Source organism: Hoplias malabaricus, chromosome X2, assembly GCF_029633855.1.
Source record: "Hoplias malabaricus isolate fHopMal1 chromosome X2, fHopMal1.hap1, whole genome shotgun sequence".
NCBI lineage: Eukaryota > Metazoa > Chordata > Actinopteri > Characiformes > Erythrinidae > Hoplias > Hoplias malabaricus.
The window spans coordinates 42,619,462-42,640,047 of NC_089819.1; the positions used below are offsets into that span (position 1 = coordinate 42,619,462).

Sequence of the window (20,586 nt, forward strand, 5' to 3'; positions counted from 1 at the left end):
AGTAAATTCTATTGACAAATAAAATTATGCATTTTAAAAAGTTTTAATGTAAACAGAATTTGAGTAGCCATAAAAGTAGGCTAATAGTGGAAAAAATAAATATGAATGAAAAAAATACAAATGGTAATGGGCATAAAATATGCTAAATGATAAGATAAGATAAGATAATCCTTTATTAGTCCCACATTGGGGAAATTCAAAGTGTTACAGTAGCAAAGGGACAGCAAAGTACTCAGTAATAAAAAGAGGTAACAAAAGGAAAACCTAGTTATTACTATATTATTACTAGTATTATATAAAAAGTATATAAGAAATGTATATATATATATATATTTACAACAAAATATACATGACTACTGCACATGGAATACTGCACATCATATATTTCTCTTTGGTAGATTCAATTATTGCACATTATATTGTACAAATATCACAGCATTATAAAATTTTGTACATTATATATATATACATATATATATTGAATATATTCATCCTTGTAAGAGGGCAGATACGCAGCAGCAGATATTTGTTCCTCTTGACATAGAAATTCCATTTTATCAAACAAGTCTAACAGTGCAGCTTTAAAGAAATGGAAATTACGTTAGGGGAGATGGCTGTACACCATCTGGCTGGACACAAGTGTGTAATATTTTTCATATTATGTTTGACTGCTTTACCTCTGTAAGTCGTGTCTCTGCGGTTTAAATCATCTTTCCACTCAGTAAATAAGTCCGAGTTTTACTGACCGTTGACGTTTCGTTGAGGCGGCGCTACACTAACGCTGGGCCCAATGAGAGGGATCTGACACTGCTTCAAAGTGGCCCACTCCATTGAAACTGCCAATGTGAACGAAAACAGCTCTGGGCAAGGTAAGAAAGAGAGTCTGGAAAGATCTTCAGAGTTGTCCGAGCTCGTCAGTCAGTCGGTTGCAGTGCTGAGGGTAGTAAATTATGATCAAGACAAAGCGAACAGTAGTGTTTTCTGTCAGGTTTGTGTTTGTTTCGTGCTGCGTAACTGCAGCTTTGTCGGGATCTGTTATTGTTGTTTTCCGAGCTTTGTTTGGAAACACTGCGAACTCTCTCAAGGATCCTAACTATGTGGAAAACGTGTTAAGTCTATACCAAACGAACTCCAGCTAACTGTGCCGGAGTCCTCGCACGATGTTTAATGTAACGTTAAAGTAAGTTGCACTGAGATGCAGCAGGTCCAGTTGCTGTGAGCAGCTAGCAGCAGGTGAATGTTAACGTTATTTAGCTTCGTCACCTGCGCAGCCGCTTTAGGTTTATCACTTTTCAGAAATGTATTCCGAGTTACTCTCTGTGAAATGTCAATATTCAGCTACAGTTCAGTGATGTACAATTTAAGCGGACATCGTTTATGGCAAAGCACCGGTGGCTAACGGTAAATTAAGCAGCTGTTAGCTTGCTAGCTAGAGCTTCTGGCACCGCCCAGAAACGTATTTTTGTCGATGTTAGCCGCAGAGTTTGGCGTCTACACAAGCACAGCATGATACTTTTATTCCTCATAATAGTCGCTGAATACTTGTTAAACCACCTGAAACCATGTCAATATAAAGCCCTGAACTATGAGCTGGACTGCTAACAAAGTTAGCCAAATTGCGTCATCGTTGTGCTTTAGCAGTTTCCCACGAGGCTGAAGTTAGCTTGTTATTCTAAAGCTTTAAAGACGAACTTTTGTTTCCACCTTAAATGTTGCAGCAAGTCATATTGTGGTCAGAGGCACCAGAATACAACCGCTGCAACGTTTAAGGTGGAACGGAAGATTTGAATGAGAAAGTCGTCAGGTTTCTCCGCTTGTCAAATATCTGAACACTTCAGATCATAAGTGGTTACAACAATATTTGAATAATTATGTTAAAACAACTAAAACTGGCATAGCGTAATATTGACATACATTACAGCAGAATTTCAGATGTGCTGCATAGTTCGGGAAAAAAAAAAATATATATAAATATATATAAAAATATATATATAAAAATATATTATATATATATAGCATATATGCAAGCTCATTTCCATACTACTGAGCAATGTGAGGGAAAATATATATATATATATATATATATATATATATATATATATATATATATATATATATATATATATATATATATATATATTTTCCCTCACATTGCTCAGTAGTATGGAAATGAGCTTGCATATATGCTAGAAAGGCTAATAAAATCAGAAGAATTATTTATATAAGGCATCAGCGCATCAGCTAGACATTAAATTAACCCCTAATGCAGAATGACACCAATCCAAAAGTATTGTGTGACTAAATATTATGAATGCAGTGGAAACCAATGGTGAATCTAAATAATAAATACTTTGTGGTATTTATTGTGGAATGGTAAGAGCATTAATTTTTTTCCTTCAGGCCTTTTGTTAGTCTGCCACACCTGGCTTACCAGCCTTAAGCCATTTTTACAATAATACTCTGCTTCATTAATGTTTGTTCCTGTGCAGAACACTTGAGCTGTGCTTACAAGATGGAAGGTGACAAGAATGAAGCCAAAGGTAAAGTTACTGTGATACCTCAGTGAGATCCTCAATTATCTCCTTCATTTGTTGTGGAAAAGATCAGACCATTCTGTAGCTGTCTTGGCTGCTGAAAAATTTATCAGCAGGTGGGCAGTTGTTTCTTCCGCGACCTATGAATGATCATTCCAAGATTCCAAGGCTCGTGTAAAGTTTCAGTATAAAAGTTTCATGAAGACTTGATATAATGCAACCAACTCATTTCAGCTATTAGACCCCCTTCCCCATTCAATCTGTCTTTTCTACAGATGCGGAAATGCATTAGAAATCTGAAGACTCATGCATTGTTTGAAGATGTATCATTGTTCACCAGAGCTCCATAGAATCTCTCAATAGCCCGAGTGCTGGTTTATTAATTTTTAGGCGGATGTTTATCTGGTTTTTAAAGTGTGTGTATTATGTGAAATATTTCTTTGTAGAAACTCTTACTGATTTGGATGAACTAATGTTACAAATATGTTTCAGGACAAGCTTACCTCTAAACAGACGTAATGCAGTATATTCATAAGCATTTTGTTTAACTCAGTGGTGCCTTGTGTTATGACGTGATGCCTAAAGCCATGACCTAATGTTTAGAGAAGTGTGCTTAGGACTGGAAGGTCACTGGTTCGATCCTCACAACTTTCAGTAAAATTAGAGGCAAGTGGGGTGAAGGAACAACACTCTCACCTCCCACAGGCCATGGCTGAATTGCCCATGAGCTCCTCTGTGTTGGGCTGCCCACAGTTGTGTGTGTGTGTGTGTGTGTGTGTGCGCTCACTGCCACTACTGTGTGTTTGTGTGTGTCTGGGTGTCAGTTACTGCCATGGATAGGTTAAATGCAGGACATGGGTTAATGTGTACATGTTTTATTGGATGTTGAACAATGACAAATAAATTAATTCAGGCATTGAACACTTGAGATGTCAACATGCTATTGCTGTGTATAATTTCAGTTTGGCAAGTAGAGTATAGAACTCTAGATTTTGTTTATGCATATTTGGAAGAAAGTGCTTATGGAAACTTAGATCAGATTATTTGACTGCTCTCTAGTTTTAGGTTTCTATTTCAAACCTGTTGATTTGGATGATAAGCCTCGTACTAAATTCCATGTAACCTTTTCTCAAGGATTATAACTGTGTTGTATACCTGCAGGTAAGGTGGGTGACCAAGTGATGCAGAACCCACAAGCGCTGGCAGCTCTTCAGGACAGACTAGACAGTGTCACAAACACTCCTTCTGTTATGGACAGGTCAGTTTTTTGTAGATAATTAAATTGTTGCTGATAGGTAGCTGCTTCATAAGCTTTCATTTTCTTTTGTTTTACTTGCATTTCATATAAAGGCTTTTTTTATTAGACTGATAAATGTATAAAACACATTTCCAGAAAATATTAAAAAATATATATTTTTTATTCTCTCGACCCATAATTAAATTGAAAAAAGCACAAAGAATAAATGTCCAATGATTTCAACAGAACAATATGACTGCATTTTGTTAATATAAAAAAATGATTGATTTGATGACTTCAACAAACTCCAAAAATGTGCAGACGGGCAAAGTGTTGACTAAGTGTGACTTTCAAGTTCTCAGATGGCACTGCATAAGACACTGTCATGCTACATCGATAAATATAGTCATATGGGCTCAGGAGAAATTTGTAAAAACTGTTGTCCCAAGAAATTGACCCTGCAAAAGCAGAAAGCCATACACAAGTCCTTTGTGGTAGAATGAGTTCTATCAAGTTCTCTGGGCCCAAGCGTATGTCAGATGGTCCAAGAGAATGTAGAAATGGTCGTTGTGTTCAGAGGTGTTTATGTTTCGTCTCGTTGTCATGAAAAATGAACATGCAAATTATGAAAGACCAACCAGACTGTTATCAGTGATAGGTTTAAAACCAACGTCTCTCATGTTATGGAGGGTGCATCAGTGACCATGGCATGGGTGACACATGTGTGAGAAGTTTCCATTGTTGTGGAGGCAGACATTGTTTTGTTTGAGAGACGTGCTGCCGTCAAGACAATATCTTTTTTAGGAAGTCCATGTGCTATTTTTTCAGCAAGACTATGCCAGGACGTTGCTCTATATGCTCTATAATCAACAAAATAAAATTATCAAAATAATAATAATTAAAAAAAAAAGATCTCAAATGCTAAATTTGAAAATACTGAGCAAGTGCATCAGAATTGTTCACAAGTACCTGTTGCTGAGTAAATATAGTTATTCCTGTCTCATTGGATGAAAAGCTTCCGGTTTGTGTTATATCTGATAACAGCCCATATTTCCAGGGAAGCTGAATCATTCCATCTGTTTAGATAGCTAAATAACAACAATAGGTTTATTTTTGTATCTTCTAAAAGTAGGCTTTAAGAAGGCCTGTGACTGCTGATCGTGTTTATTATTTATTAGATTACTCAGCTAGTGAGTTTATTTGAATATATATATAAAGACATAACTTTAAATCTAACACATTGCAGCATTCAGTGTTTACATAATAAGTTAAATAGAAGACGTGCACAGATGGCGTTAAGGTGCCAGGGAAGCTAAAGCAGGACCTTGCTAGACACATCCAGAGTCAAAGAATTGGCTCTTTTTGAATTTATTCCCCATAGCATAATTTTGGGGGACAAGCGAAATCAGTGCATAAATAAACTCAGATTGTACCCTATTCTGTAAACTCTAATTGTGGCCATTTTTAGTGTATAGTGGACTACTGCTGTGCATGCCTAGATTGACAAATGGTTTTGAATATTTCTGTGATACTATGGAATAAGCAATTGACAAACCTACTGATGATAAAAATCGGTGGAAACTGTTTATAACGGATTTTTACTAATTAGATGATGCAGCCCTAGTCTGAATCAACAAGGAGATGTTTATATGTTAATGTTTATATTGGTTGAACGCATAATATCCCTGTAACAAAGATTTATATAATTTTCAGTGTAATCTGTCACAGCAAAGTAGAGTTTTCACACCCCCAACTTCAGACTCAGACTGCATGCCCCAGAGAGCAGGGAAACACTAGATTTAACTAAAAGACTGGTCCAGATGTTCGGAAGTGTATGCCCATCTGCTTACAAATTATCTTCTCCTCATCCCCTCTCTGCAGCTTACCTCCATCTGTCAAGAGACGAGTCAATGCATTAAAGAATCTACAGGTCAAGAGTGCACACATAGAAGCCAAATTTTATGAAGAGGTGCATGAATTGGAGAGAAAGTATGCTGTACTCTATCAGCCACTGTTTGACAAGGTATGCCACCCTTTGCAGCTGTCATTTCAAGTACAATATTATTATATTAACATGACTGATAATTCAGGTTTTAGTTTAGATTTGAGTTTTTGGTTTACAGGCTATCATTGTTAAGTAGAAAGGCATGCGGTTTATCACTTGTTACATTTAGTTTATGGAGATAAATCATTCCTTGAGGTTTTTTTTGTCTAATAAAAAAATAAATAAATGTTTGGCATCTTACCTAATCATACCTTGTTTTATCAGTACAGAGTTGTTCCTCCCTGTAATTAATGTACGTTATGAATATCTTTATACTCTTAAGTTCTCATTTTGGACAGGACAAAATATTTAAAGGGATTTAATTTTTCCATTCATCCTTTGTTTGAGAAATTCTTTGAGAAAATATTGCAGGCCAGCAACCAAAAAAAATAATTCTTAACCAAGCTGACTGAGGTTTCAGACTTTTATCCTCATCAGCTTACACAGTTTCAGCAGAGTTTATGCTCCAAGCTCATTCTTCTTGGTTTTTATTTCACTCTCCATCCTTTTTTGGCTCCAGAGGAAAGACATTGTAACGGGTACAGTGGAACCTACAGATGAGGAGTGCGAATGGCAGAGTGACCATGAAGACGAGGAGCTGGCAGTAAGTATTGTGCTACTATATTTAATTTCGCCTACTTTGCAACTTCAACATCTAGTTGGCTTGCTTTCGTTTGAGTGCTGTGGGAGACTGTTACAGTTCAGGCAAATTTTGTTTTTATTGTTTAGCTTTATATTACTAACAAAAAGTTTACTACATTTATTATTAATTTAATTACTCGTTAAGATGGTATTGTGCTCAGTTTCTAACATGTTTCACATACTTGAAAAAGTATCCTGTTTAAAATTCACTCCAGACTGTTCATCTAGATGTGCTTTAGTTTTTTTGCTTACTGATCAAATTTCAGATTATTCTTCTTTTATATTTTAATGGATGTGACTATATAGAGAGGGCCTAATGTTCTTAGTGAGACTGTTATATGGTCTGTGCATGTAAAAGAATGCAGCCTTCTCTTTGTGGTCAAGAATAAGGTGTGTAATGTGATCCTGGCTGCCCTTTGCAGGACGAGTTACAGAAGAAAGCTTCTATAGAGGAGCCGAAGGAGGAAGCTGCTGCCGAGGAGAACCCAAAAGGAATTCCAGAATTCTGGCTCTCAATATTCCGCAATGTGGATATGCTGAGTGACATGCTTCAGGTGAAAGAGTACCTTCCAGTTTATTCTGATTATAATCCTAAAAATGGTCATTATTGATATTTTTCCCTTTTCATCTTTGTGATGTGAGTTAGACAAGGTCAGTAATAAGTGCATAAATCAAGAACAAGTTTAGCAAAATTTGCAGCCTACTTATGCCCTATGCTGCTGCTGTTCTGTTACTTTTATTTTTTTTATTTACTCTAACAAGTACCTTATTAAAGAACCCAGGGTTGCCATAAGCCCAATTTGTCAATGTGTAAATATGTAATTTATACAGCTATATACTCGTTGAGTGATTTAATAGAAAACTCTTCCCTGTAGCACCACCCCTGGCGCACAGTAAGAGAGAAGGCCATCTAGATACAGTGTTTACCCATAAATGCACACATATATGGCCAACAGTATTACTGTTTTTACTATTTAAGTGTTTTTTTTAAATAACCACTTTCTGGTTATTCTTTCCATCCTGGCTACCAACAGTATTCTTAACAGATATTTTATCTGTTTTCAGGGAGAGGTTTAAGAGAAAGTGTTTTAGGTAGTAGTAAATTGCCACCTGTTTTACAGTGTTGAGTGTGCATAGAACACTTTTGTCTTTTCATATTTGCACTTGCAACAGTGATTGTTTAATCTGACTATATTTGTATGTAGATAGTGTAGTTGTGTACAGTTAGTGTACTTGATCAATTGTTTTTGAAGTTTCTATGGGTTATTTATTATGAGGGATCCACCGATCCTACTTTTTAAATTTCGATACCAAAAATATACATATGTTGATACCTGATAACTATTACAATTATCTTATTTAAATTAATAAACTGCATACCACATCATGTGGGAGAGACTTAAGGTGTTAGGAATGACTTAAACGTTACTAACTTTGTAGAACAAAATCTAACATATTACACATAGACGTAAATGTATTGTACAGCTATTTATTTGTCACTAAAATAACCAATTGTGCAGGACCTTGGCATGGCATTAAAAAAAAAATACTTCTTAAAATATATTCAAATGCAGATTCACTTTCTCAAACAAACAGTAATCAATCTTGTTTAAAAAAAATTATATATATATATTTTTTTTCTGCCTAATTTTCTGATACCTGATGCAGCTGATTTTGTTAATATTGGAACGGATCATAATATCGGATGAGTGCGTCACTACTTGTTTTTGGGCAATGTGTGTTACTATATCAAACTTGCCTCAGATGTCATGGTGCAAGGACATTTGATATGCTAATTATCTGTAATATAATGAGAGATTTGTTGTTGTTTTAAGAACTGGCTGGGTGTTCATTTTACCAATTAATGTTGTCTTTTTCCCACCAGGATCATGATGAGCCAATACTTAGACATTTACAAGACATTAAAGTAATATTTTCTGGTCCTGGTGAACCTATGGTAAGGATTAAAATTTGGCATGTATTTTGTGGACACTGAAGAGTTATTATGGCATTTTTTTCCAGGCTCTAAGTCCAGTATTTAATGTTAGTTCAAACCCATAGCATTCAGATCAGTTTAGGGTATATGCAGTGTTTCTCAAATCTGATTTTCAAATCAGTTTATAGTAATTCATGTGAATTCCTTTCCTGTATGCTATTTAGATTTTACTGATACTTTTGATGACAGCTGCTTACAGTACACACCCTGAGAATAAGTGTTTGTGTGTGTCTCCTCTTGACAGAGTTTCAAGTTAGAGTTTCACTTTGAACCTAACAACTACTTTAAGAACACCGTTCTCACAAAAGTCTACAAGATGAAGTCTGAACCGGACTCTGATGAACCATTCTCCTTTGAAGGGCCAGAGATCATTGACTGTGAAGGGTATGTGTGTTTAAGATTCTGGGTTCTGTTCTCAGGCTATATTGATAAGGGAAATGGGGATGGCCTTATAACTGTTCCACATTTGAATGTATGCGCTTTAAAACAAACTCTTTCAAATATAGCAACAATTTAATCGCTAATTAAAAATTCTAGTAATGAAAAAGAATATTAATTATTTGTAGACATGCCCAGGTCTGATAATTATATATAAAACCAGAATGTGATGTTGTTTTTGTTGTTGATTTGGATTCATGTTTGACACAATGGTAACTTTTTATAAAGACACTGAATAACAAACCATTTTAGATGTTTAATTGAATAGCCATGCCCAAATTTTAATAGTGCCCGATCTTAAGTTTTAGAGATTTTCAGATGTCTCTGGTGAGAATGTGTATATACATCCCACTGGTTTCCGCTGACTCCACCCCAAGTTCTTATAAAATGCTCAGATATGGTAAGGGCACTTTGGAGGGAAATAAAGTGTTATGGCTTTCTTGGAGGTGCAGTGATATGTAAATAAACAGTCACATGAATTAAGCAGCAGATACCAGCTAAACACTGGCTATAAGGGTAGATAGTAAGGACAATCCCATTTCACCCCTTGACCCTAACACACTGGTGTAAGTGTCTGATTGAAGACCAAGTGGTATGAAAGCCCTGTGAATCACAGGCAAGATGGCTGCACTAGTTACCAAAAACCCATAAATGTCAGTGTTTTCTCATTTTGAAAACCATGATTAACCATTGCATAATCTTAGTTTAATGCTAGTAGCTAGTCATAAGACATAAACTTACATGGTGAGCATGAAAAAAGCCAACACACGTTTGAATCTTTCAGGTTATGGAATTCTTACAACTTTCAAAATCCAAAACAATGTTAATCCTGGATTCTTTCGTGCTATTTTTTTTTTTTGCCTCTAATTTTGCATTACTTTGATTTGACAATGGTTGAATGAGCAGGTGAAGAGTGAGTTTTCTGTTCTGATATCTCCATATTTTGAATAGCTCTCATATTTAGTGCCATAATCAATGCAGCTGTTGCTCAGGTAAGTGGCAAAATGTTGAATTCTCTTTCAGAGGCTGTGCAAATGATGTAATTATATTAATTCTTACAGGTCTTTATATATTTTGAAGTCACAACCGCACAGTGATTTGTCCCCTTCCAACTCAGGAATACTACTGGTTTAAATTAAAACATGCCTTAAGGATTGCTGATTTAAGCATAAAAGACTTTAGTTCTAATCATTTGTGTGAAATAAAACCAGACCAGTGCTTTATGTTTGAGCTTCAGAGCCAGCTGTGTTAAGCTGCTCTTAACACTCTATCTATCGATTATATATAAAAAAAAAATTATTGTTTTTTTGTTTTTTATCTCGTCCTGGTTGCAGATGTGAGATTTACTGGAACAATGGCAAAGATGTCACAGTCAAAACAATCAAGAAGAAACAAAAGCACAAGGGCAGAGGCATAGTGAGGACAGTCACTAAACAAGTTCCCAATGACTCTTTTTTCAACTTTTTCAACCCCATTAAAGGTATAAGCTTCTATAACTAGAATTCTGGCTTTAAAACAGGCATATAAGAAATGAAGAGTAAAATAACAAATAATTTACTTTTCTCCCCTTATAGTTTCCCCAGATAAAGAATTGGTGAGTATTTTATCTATATTTACAAAGTCAGATGTATTTTACCGAGTCAAATAAATTTATACAGCTTTTATTTGGCAATGTTGTTATCCAACTGATGCATCTGTCTTGCCCTCATCAGTTTTTACAATAGTTACTCTAAGGTTTGTGCCCTTAGAATAACAGCTTTTTAGCGCTTTAAAAGTGTATTATCAGCCAAATCTGTTTATGGTTTTACATTAGATTTGATTTGGCAGTGTTGTACAGTAATTTGTGTGGGGTTGGTTTATACGTTTTTTTTATTTTATTTTTTTTTTTATATTTTTTTTATGTTCTGGCAGGATGAAGATTCTGAGTTCACTCTGGCCACGGATTTTGAAATAGGCCATTTCTTTAGAGAAAGAATAGTACCCAGAGCTGTTCTGTATTTCACTGGGGAGGCACTGGAAGATGACGAGAGTGTAAGTGAACCTGTCTCTAACCAGCCAATAAGTAGGATTATTTTTTAAACTATGATGAAGTGAGTTCTGAATTAATTTTTCTAAAGACACAAAAAATACACAAAAATCAGGTTACAGAATCAAAGAAGATATATAAAATGTTTGTGGCAATGATTATTCCTCATTACTTTTTCATGTGCATTTTTAGTTTGAAGAAGAACTTGATGAGGGTGAAGAGGAGGTAAGTTTAAATCTGTTACTTGAAAACTTTGAAAATTCTAAGTTGTCCTTGTGGCTAGGTTTTCTCTTTTGAGATATTTGTAGTGGATAATACTTGTGTGGGTTTTGTGAAACAGGACCAAGATGATGAAATGGATGAAGAGGAGGAGGAGGGAGATACCAAGGTTAGTTTGTTTTTTTTATTTTTTATTTTTTTATTTTTTTTGTATATTTTGTGTCTTTTCAATACTTCTCATGCAGATTTGAATATGAATTCAGAACAAACATCTGTTCTGTCTCATGAATGAAAATGTTGTGTTTGAGTACTTGTCAGTGTCACAATGGTCCTTGGTTTTACTGTGTACAACCTTCTCAAGTTTGTTTTAAAGTTTTTTGAGATTTAATGGTGACTGGATGTTTTCCCACACCTTTTACCCTCCCTATTCCCCAATTGCAGGCATAAGTCATTTCTCACCTCATGCATTTCTAGGTAAGGAAGAAATGTCATGAGTTCATTGTACTGTGCTCGTTGATCTTCATTTGAGCTCCTTTTTTGTCATGTCATATATTTACACCACCATACTTTCCCTCTGATTGTTAACTTTCTTGCATTCATATCCCTAGGATATCCTTTCCATTAAAATGCATCTATTCCTTTTGTTCCTGTCTATCTAAAGAATGCCTTGTCCAATGAGTCTTTGTTAGGTTTATAAACTGGAGAAAGCCATTGTGTCCCTGCCCTGTTTTGACCTACCTCAGCTGTTTAAATTTAAACCCCATGAAGAATGGCTAGACAACAGTAATTTTTATATATATATATATATATATATATATATACACACTTGAAGCTGAGAGTTTTTATTTATTTATTTATTTTTATGTGACTTTAGTATAAAAACACCCAGGAAATATTTTTGTTTTAGTGGGTGGTGTCATATTGGCTTTTCCAACAGGTCTCTGTTTTTGGCTAGATCAAAAACTAACCAGTAACTTGCATCATTTCCTTCATGGGTCCTCATATTTATTCTAGTTGACTATTAGTATACTAGCATAGTCCTTGTTTTTTGTGTAATCCCTGGCTTAACCTATTGTCTTGTCATATTTTTTCCTATAACGTAAACAGATATTTCTAAATATTTTTTTAACCAGGGTTCATCAGTTCTAATGGTGGGCTAGTGTCTAGGGCAGTTTGGTTTCATTAGATTTTTTTCCATGAGCTAAACAACATGCAAACACTTGGGAAGTTCTTTCTGAACTGGTTCTGTCTGTTGTAACATTTATCATTTAAGCATATATCTGAACAAAAGTGGGGTACTTTTCTTGATTCGTGTCTTTCATCACATATCTCTATAACTTACAAATAATCTGTAACAGGGTGCAAATGTGAACCCACTGCCTTGCCCAGTTTTAACTATTTCATGCCCCTGTTGAAGCATTAACTGGGCCTTAAATTTAGTTTGAACCTATCCACAGCTTCATATTTTGAACATTTACTGGTCCTGGGCATGAGAGTATAGTAGTCTAATCCTTCCCCTAACTACACATCCACAACAAGAATTAAATTCTTTTGGCGTTTCTGTGTGAGGATTAAAATACAGTTTAAAGATAATGAAGCTAAGTAAGGAGAATATTTTAAATAATTAGGAAATGTAGGGTAAGATGGACATGCTGTGAGAGACCCAATGTGAAATTTGCACCACTCAAGCATTAAAAAAGGAAGCACAATTTGTGTTGTGTTAGCTTTAGATACACATCAGGTTTTAGAAATACTATACCTGCTATTGTGAGTTGAAGCAGGGGGTGTTGGGAATAGCTGAAACTGGGCAAAGAAGTTTAGCTCTAGAAACTATTATGGCTGCTTTGAAATGCTCTCATTTTTATTGCAAAATTGCTTTCTAACCAATTGCCAAAATTTGAACACACTTCAGAGTTAGATGATGAAGTTAGGCACAGTGATATTTTTGATTCAGCACTAATTGTCTAGGTGATATAAAGGCTGTCATTTAAATGTGATCAGATAGCACACTCGATGGTAAACTAATGGTAATAACTTACTTACTAAAATATCTACAGTTAACACATTTCATTTGCAATGTCAATATGGATTAGTGTTACAGAAAAAGTGTTTCCTCTTAGTGGTACAGATACAGTTAAATGTTTAAAATGCAGGGATTTTTGCACTGTATCTTAAGATTATCGAAATGGTCTGCTCTTCTGGAGTATAGTAAACTCATAAAACCTCCTGCCATCAAATCTTAACCTCTGCAATATGTTTGTTAAATCAATAATTTTCATGCCAAGTATTAAAGTGCATGCCGTTTCACCAGCTCGATGAACAAGATCTAAGTTTTTCAAGTTCTGTTTGCACCTGAAAGCAGCATAAACAGTTCTTTATAGACACATTCTAAAAGCCATAAAATAATATTAACACACAAAAATTTTAGTGATTGTTATACTTTGGATTTGAACCCTCCTTTTGTGTCAGATATATCTTTCTTTTTACTTTTCCTATACTCCTCAGCTCTGATAGTTCTAGTGATTGACTATTAATCTCTTTTTTTTATAATTTTTCATTTTCTTACTTCTAGTGTGGAGAGGCCCAACCTGCAGAGTGCAAACAGCAGTAATAGAGATTCTTCTACTGCCCCCCACCGCAACTCAAACTGGAACCTGGTTGGCCTTGCCTGATCTTAGCAGGGCTCTTAGCAGGGCACTGCCATCCTCACAAATCAACTGAGAAAAATGTCAGCAAAAAAAAAACAGATTAACACATTGCATGATTTAGTAAAGATTTTGTCTTACCTAGGTATTTTTTTCCATGCCCCCCCATGACTGAAATGTACATGTGGACGGAGGGGGTGCTGTGAGCGCTATGTAGGACAAAACTGCAAAATTCCGTTAACAACTGTGGGTTATTAAATTCTGAGCAAACTGCCGGTGTTCTAGAAACTGTACAAATTAATCTTGTTCATTTTTAAAAATCCAGTACATTCCAAACACACTGCGTTGGAATTAAGATTAGGCCCCAAGGTTTGATTGAGTTTATTTAACTTTGACTTGATCTCATAGTTTACTCAGGGTTTTTTATGCCAAGATAACGTGAGCATTCTCAGTTTTTAAACCATTCAATGATAAATTGAAACCCACGTCAAAGTTCTTTTTCCACACAAACCTTTTTAAATGCAGTTCCACTTTCTCTGTTATTTGTTTTTTGTTTTTTTTTTGTTTTGTTTTTTTAATGGTTTCCAGCTAGACCGATTGTTCTTGCAGCCCTGGTGGACCTCTACGAGAGTGTGAGGGAGTTGTCTCTCTGCTGTATGTACTGTGCCCTGTGGAGTTTGCCCCCTGTCCCCAGCATTTAACAACAATGTTGTTGCTTTACTGCCCCAAACGCTAACTAAAGAATTAAACATGGATATTGCCAAAGTTGGGGTTTTTCTTCCTACATAAAAAAATTATAGAGAAAATATTATAGTTATGTTGCCTGTATTTATTTTAAAATGAATATTAATAAATTATAGCCTAAATTAATAAACCTGTGGAGTCAGCCTTGGTGTAGACAAGGTGTCTGAACAGGATCCATCCACCAGAGGGCAGTGTAGTAAGACAGGGTTTTAAATGTTGGTAGTAATTTAGAGGGTCTATGATTGATGATGAGTATAGTCTTGGATAAAATGTCATAAGAAGCTTTGCCTTTTACTTATTTTTAATAATTTTATCCCCTAGACACTAGCTTGAATTTTCCTGAATATGCTGTACTCAAACATCAGTGGTGTGGTCAATCCCAAAGCAACTGTAGTCTCTAACATATGAGAGGAAATAAATTTATTAAAGCTTTGAAAAGAAAAAAAAAAGAGAGAATGAATATTTCAAGCTGCAAGGACCTATGACTGACATGGGCCATAAAAGACGAAAGGGTTTTTTTTTCTTTCTTCATTGATCAATATTTTATACTTATTTTTATCATTCAAAGAACATTATATAAAAGCTGAAAATGTTACATTGATTTTTTTCTTGTTTGGCAATAAGTAAGCACCCAAAGCCTCTCCATTGCTTGATTTGCCCTCTGTTTACATCAAATGGTGCAATTTGCCCTTAAATCAGGTGCGAACTGTACTTGCAAGCAGTTCATTTTCATTTGGGAGTGAAGTTGTGTTGCATTTAAAAGAAAAAGCTGTTACCAGAAATTAAAAAAAAAAGTGAGATATGTGAGAAAGTCAAGGGCAACAGTCTGTCACTCAGTTTTTCACAAAGAAAAGGGGGGGGGGTGTAGTCTGAGAGATGGAAAATAACAGTTTATTCCAGAGTGAAATAAGTTTAATATATTCACACACACACACACACACACACACACACACACACACACACACACACACACAGAGTGACTAAATGTCAGCTATGAGTGAAATTCAATTAATACAAGCAAAGTTTTTAGCAGCTATTCACACTAAATGAGTTGTCTCTCTGCCCTGTGCCAGGACAGGCAGCAGTAGCTTCAGTCTCTACAACCTTGCCACTTCATCCTCATCACAGCCCAGCCCCAACTGAAGAGGCAGGTGACCATCATGGTGTTCATTGACGTGTCAGCTGACAATGACATGGGCTTAGTAGGATTTTTTTCATTATTATTATTTAATAAATTGTTACAATTTTTACAATAAATTTAAATCACTTTCTCATACCCTGCTGCAAGACAAAAGCACTGTTTTTCTGGTCACTCACAGGATGACAGTGCTGGGTGCCCAGTATAATTGCATTATTTCTTTATTGATTTGTTTTACCAGCAGTGCCATTTATTTTCAAAATGTAAAGATATTTTTGATTAGTGTGTGTCGGTTTTACAGCTTTCACTATCAGTACATCAGATAAGGATGAAATTGAGTTTTATAACTTTATTAGCATTAGCTAAATATGAAGCTTCTGGCTAGTGTTTAAAATAGTCATCATCTTATCAACTAAGTTGTCAGGTTTGCGCTGTTTTTACTCTGGTGTTGTCAAACATGCCATACAAGCAAATATAATACCTGCACCCACAGAGATAGAGAGACATGCATATTAAAACATCTATCAATATCTTTTAACATAGATAATGGTCAAATTTGAAGGGAAAAATATTACTAACAGATTCAGGTATTAGAGAGTCCCACATATAGTGAAATAATTCTTGTTAAACTACTGGTTAAGTTAACAGAGACTCTGAGTACTAAATATATTAAGACATTCAAAACCAAGACAGAATGGTGTTCTGAGTGCCCTACCTCTCCAACCCTTCTCACGAGATCAATTTTGTGTGATGCTTGAAGGCCTCAGCATGCTTTTTTTGTGGAGACCCTACTAGGGTCGCGCAAAGCTGAAAGTACCTTCGTGACCTTACCAGCTTGTATAGTTTCTGTGGCTTCATATCGTCTGCTGACCAGTCAAATGACAACACAGCAAGCGATTGTTCATTTTCTCCACAATTATGTCGTACTGTTTGCTGGAGGAGTACTCTTGGCCTCGTCGTCTCTGTGTGGATATGATGGATTGCCTTCTTCATCCATCATTCAGCACAATGCTTGCCAACCCAGGCATCTGTTAGAATTGGGAAGTTAGTGTTCTCGGTGTTGATGTGTCCAGTGGTGTTGCTTCGACAGCAGTTCGAAAAATGAAGGCTGGCATCACACATCTCATGAGAAGACTGTTCCTTTCACACACTTAACTTGAGCAGACTTGGAAATGACGAAAGTTTGGGGGTCAAATAAACCAATATTATTCAGGTGTGTTTACAACCTAAGGTCTTGAAGGTGTACTCCGGGGGGGCACCACACCAGTGGCTGCTTTTCTGAGAATGTACAGTAGTATCATATCCGTGTTCATTATGCATTTCATTTCAAGTGTCTCATATCAATGTGTGGAACGAAATCCTCTCATTGCCTAGAGGTGAAAATGCTTGCTGTCAGATGTACAGTATAAATTGTAGACTACTATATTATACAGGCCCTCTTCAATCATCTCTCGCGAGGGAGTGTGTCAGGAATCACATGCCTTGTCTTTTCCCCTTTGATGGAGAGCCATATCAGCAGAACCTGGGAAATTACGAAGTAGCTGAGTAGAACCGAGAGTGGGAAACATGCCTGCCAGAAATCCATGGTGCATGCTGGCTGTCTGAGACATTTAACGCACCAGTCAAATGTTCTGACACTGTATGACACTGTTGTCTACACCATGCCCAGATGTTTCTGGACAACTGCTCATCCAACATTTATTCTACAAACATGGCATGTCATCCAGTGGGAGTTTGTGGTCCTTTTGCCACAGTGACACACTACGATTTGTTTACCACATCTGTGATGACAGTAGAATTAATTTAATTCTTTATACATGAATAATAACTTCATATTAACAATAACATTAACAAACTATTTTCATATGTGAGTTCTGTATATCATACGTAGCACACAACAGTAATACAACGACACAATACAACATTACTATTCACATTCAGACTGGACATATAAGTTAAAAAAAGTAATGTATGAGGATTAGACTGATTTGTAGACGTCTCAGACTGATAAAATGTTTTCACTCATGATCTCATAATTAACAATTTAATATAATACAGCACACAGAACAGGACACTGTTCAGAAAGGACAATGTTCTTTTTCTTGGAAAATGACTCCTAACGGCTTAACAAATGATTGACAGCAAGTCAATCATTTTGTAGTATCTGATTGACTGCAATTGAAAAAGATTTAAAGGTACTGCTGGTTCCTACCTTGTGGCAGCTGTTGCCTGGTGGTTAGGGAACTGAGCTTGTAACCAGAAGGCAGCAGGTCATGGCTGAAGTGTCCTTGAGCAAGGCACCCAACCCCCAGCTGCTCCCCGGGCACCATGGCTAGGGCTGCCCATCACTTTGGGCATGTGTGCTCACTGCCCCCTAGTGTTCGCTAGTTTGTGTGTAAATGTGTGTTTCACTCTATGTTGTGGGTTAAATGTGGACAACAAATTCCTGTGTGTGCAAGCACAGTGGCCAGTGAAGTGATTCTGATACCTATTCGAATACAAGTAGTTGGAACATTGCTGTGAGGTGTTGACGGTGTTCTCAGCTCCTAGAGAGTAAGAGAGGCCAGGTACTGATTTAGAATGATTAGTTCTGGCTCACAAGCACGACTCTAATTCACCACACAAGTGCAAGTGATTAGTTTAGGCTCTTGAGTAGGCAGTTCCTCTGCTCCACTGCAAAATGCTGGGTGGTTTATGTCCCTTTTGCAGATCTATCTTCATGTGCAGCTGCTCCACTGCGTCTTATTGAATTTAGTGGTTTGCTTTGGAGATTACCCAAGCGTAAATTCATTGTGGACATAGGGTGAAAAGTCAGTTTTTTAAAAAAATCTGAGGGTCTGGGACTCTCCTTCCTTTAGATTCGTACTGTTACAATATAGAGAACAAAGACTGATTATAGATCAGAGGTGTTACACACATATGTCCCTCTGAGTGAGTTACAGAGAGGACAAAATCCAAGGTGACTTCTGCTGTCCACTGGTGCTAACATAGTGGCTTACTAATGAACTGATCCAGAATTAGAGATGGATGAACATGTCTGTACCTCACTGCTTCATTATCATTGTCCCTTGTTTCACTTCCTTCTCTCTCTCTCATTCTTTTTATCCCTCTCTCTCTTCCACCCCATGATGGAATGGATTTGCCTATGGAAGGCGGAATGAGGAACTCAGCCACCTGCCACTTGATGTAAATTCCTCACATGGTGTTGATAGACAAATTCCACTCACGTCTGCCGCAGTGATATTTTGTCGTTCAGGCATTCAGCTGGATCTGAGTGGTTAAGTTGCTTCTGTACATTTCTCAGTTCATCTTTTCTCTGATGTCAACTGTCACATTATCAGCTAGGACAAGTTGTTAAATTGACATTATCAGCATTCAATTACTTACATACTGTAAATGTAACATAGTACAGAGCCCCTGAGGTGACATCTCGCATCAATAAAAATAATTCATGTCCATGCCGTATTAACTAGTGGGAACCAGATCCTAATGCTTTTGACCAAGGTTGCCAACCATAATAACAGGTGTTGACTAGAGGGGTACACGGCTTTCCAGCATTGAGCTGTTGTGCAGTAGAACTGCTGTAAAACCACAGTAACTTTGAGCTGAGGTGGAGTGATGCTCATGATCCAGAAATGAGCCAGAAATGACTGGTGTTTTCTTTCATTTTCTGCAGTTCCCTCTGCCTTTTTCTTGTCACCACAGCTTCTTCTCTTGCTTTTTATCCTGAACTCTCTCTCTCCTTCCATTTTACTTTTTCATTCTTTCCCCTGTCTCTTTCTCCACTCCTTTTCTTCTTCTCATTCAACCTCCTGAATATTTAGTAGTGCCCTCATTAATGCATAATGGTGAGCTTCTCTCTCTCTCTCTCTCTCTCTCTCTCTCTCTCTCTCTCTCTCTCCTCCAGTTTAACTGCTGCTCTGTCTTTGACAGGACACTGCTGATGTGTTAGTGGGGGATAGAGGGACTTCTTTTTCACCACAGTGTATCCTTTTGCTGGGATTTAAAATCCACTTTCAAACTCATTAGAGGGAGAGCTTACTCTTTCACTGAGTGCTGTTAGAGCGAGTGATGGGGTCTCTCCTCTTTCTCTCTCCTCACTCTACAATCTCATCCACACCAAGAGAGAGAGAGAGAGAGAGTTGGTGTGTTGGGGATTGGCAGATAGCACAGTAGTAGAGCACTAATGAGCCTCTCCATGGCCATCTTAACCTTCATTCCCTCTACATTTTCTCCCCTCTCTGAGATCACATATGATCTTTAAACATCTGAAAACCTACAGCATTAAAAGAATATTTGTCCTATTTTGCAGTAGTTAGTTACTCTTATGGGAAGGCTTTGCACTAGATATCGGAACATTGCAGTAAGGATCTGATGACACTGTAGACCATTAGTGATATTTGATGATTAGTTCTGGATCGCAAACTTAAAAGCCACTCCAGGTTATTCCAGAGAATTTGAATGGTGCCCAACACTTCCACTGCCCCAAAGTCCGTTCCTGGGAGGGATTTATACCCCTCTAGCTGACACTTGACTGTTAAGCAAGGTGAATTTCTTTATGGAGATCACACAAGCTTTGCACACAGTTGAATGTCTGCGTCCACAATGGGTGCCATAGCACTCACTAATTGTAAGAGGTGTCTACAAACATATTGTCTATAGTGCATATATATATATTGCACGAGCACTCTGCACATCAGTGTCCTTCTGTGTGAAAACTAATAAAAAATGTGATTTATTGTCAGAATTAATAATGATAAATACGGTCACAAAGACTTTGCAGTAAATGCAATGTTTTAAGAGCTAATTCAGGAAAAGCTATTACAGTAAAAGCATGGAGTGTTATAATAAACATTGTTCTGTGTGTGTGTGTGTTTGTGTGTGTGTCTGTGTGTGTGTGTGTGTATTGGGCTGGACACAGAT

At 36.7% G+C, this 20,586-nt stretch overlaps 1 protein-coding gene across 4 annotated transcripts; it reads left to right on the forward strand.

Moving 5' to 3' along the window:
• The first annotated feature begins 771 nt into the window (after window positions 1–771).
• LOC136677152 (nucleosome assembly protein 1-like 4) lies at window positions 772–15,021 on the forward strand. Of its 4 annotated transcripts, XM_066654589.1 has the most exons (15): window positions 772–869; window positions 2,490–2,540; window positions 3,696–3,792; window positions 5,653–5,794; window positions 6,336–6,419; window positions 6,880–7,011; window positions 8,343–8,414; window positions 8,698–8,837; window positions 10,226–10,371; window positions 10,466–10,485; window positions 10,803–10,922; window positions 11,110–11,142; window positions 11,258–11,305; window positions 11,578–11,610; window positions 13,709–13,814. In XM_066654589.1, exons 2-14 carry the CDS (start codon window positions 2,513–2,515, stop codon window positions 11,581–11,583), a joined length of 1,068 nt encoding a protein of 355 aa, XP_066510686.1. In that variant the 5' UTR covers window positions 772–869; window positions 2,490–2,512; the 3' UTR covers window positions 11,584–11,610; window positions 13,709–13,814. The 4 variants fall into 4 exon arrangements, with proteins under 4 accessions (XP_066510686.1, XP_066510682.1, XP_066510685.1 ...); XM_066654585.1 differs by lacking the exon at window positions 11,578–11,610 and having other exon boundaries at window positions 13,709–15,020; XM_066654588.1 differs by lacking the exons at window positions 772–869; window positions 11,578–11,610 and adding an exon at window positions 920–940 and having other exon boundaries at window positions 13,709–15,021.
• The last annotated feature ends 5,565 nt before the right edge of the window (window positions 15,022–20,586 follow it).

Bases quoted from the DNA above. Each gene is read 5' to 3' on its own strand.
- LOC136677152 (XM_066654585.1), top strand. From the start codon at position 2,513: ATGGAAGGTGACAAGAATGAAGCCAAAG. The intron at 7,012-8,342 runs GTGAAAGAGTAC...TTTTCCCACCAG, and splicing joins TGCTGAGTGACATGCTTCAG to GATCATGATGAGCCAATACT. The intron at 11,306-13,708 runs GTTAGTTTGTTT...TCTTACTTCTAG, and splicing joins AGGAGGAGGGAGATACCAAG to TGTGGAGAGGCCCAACCTGC.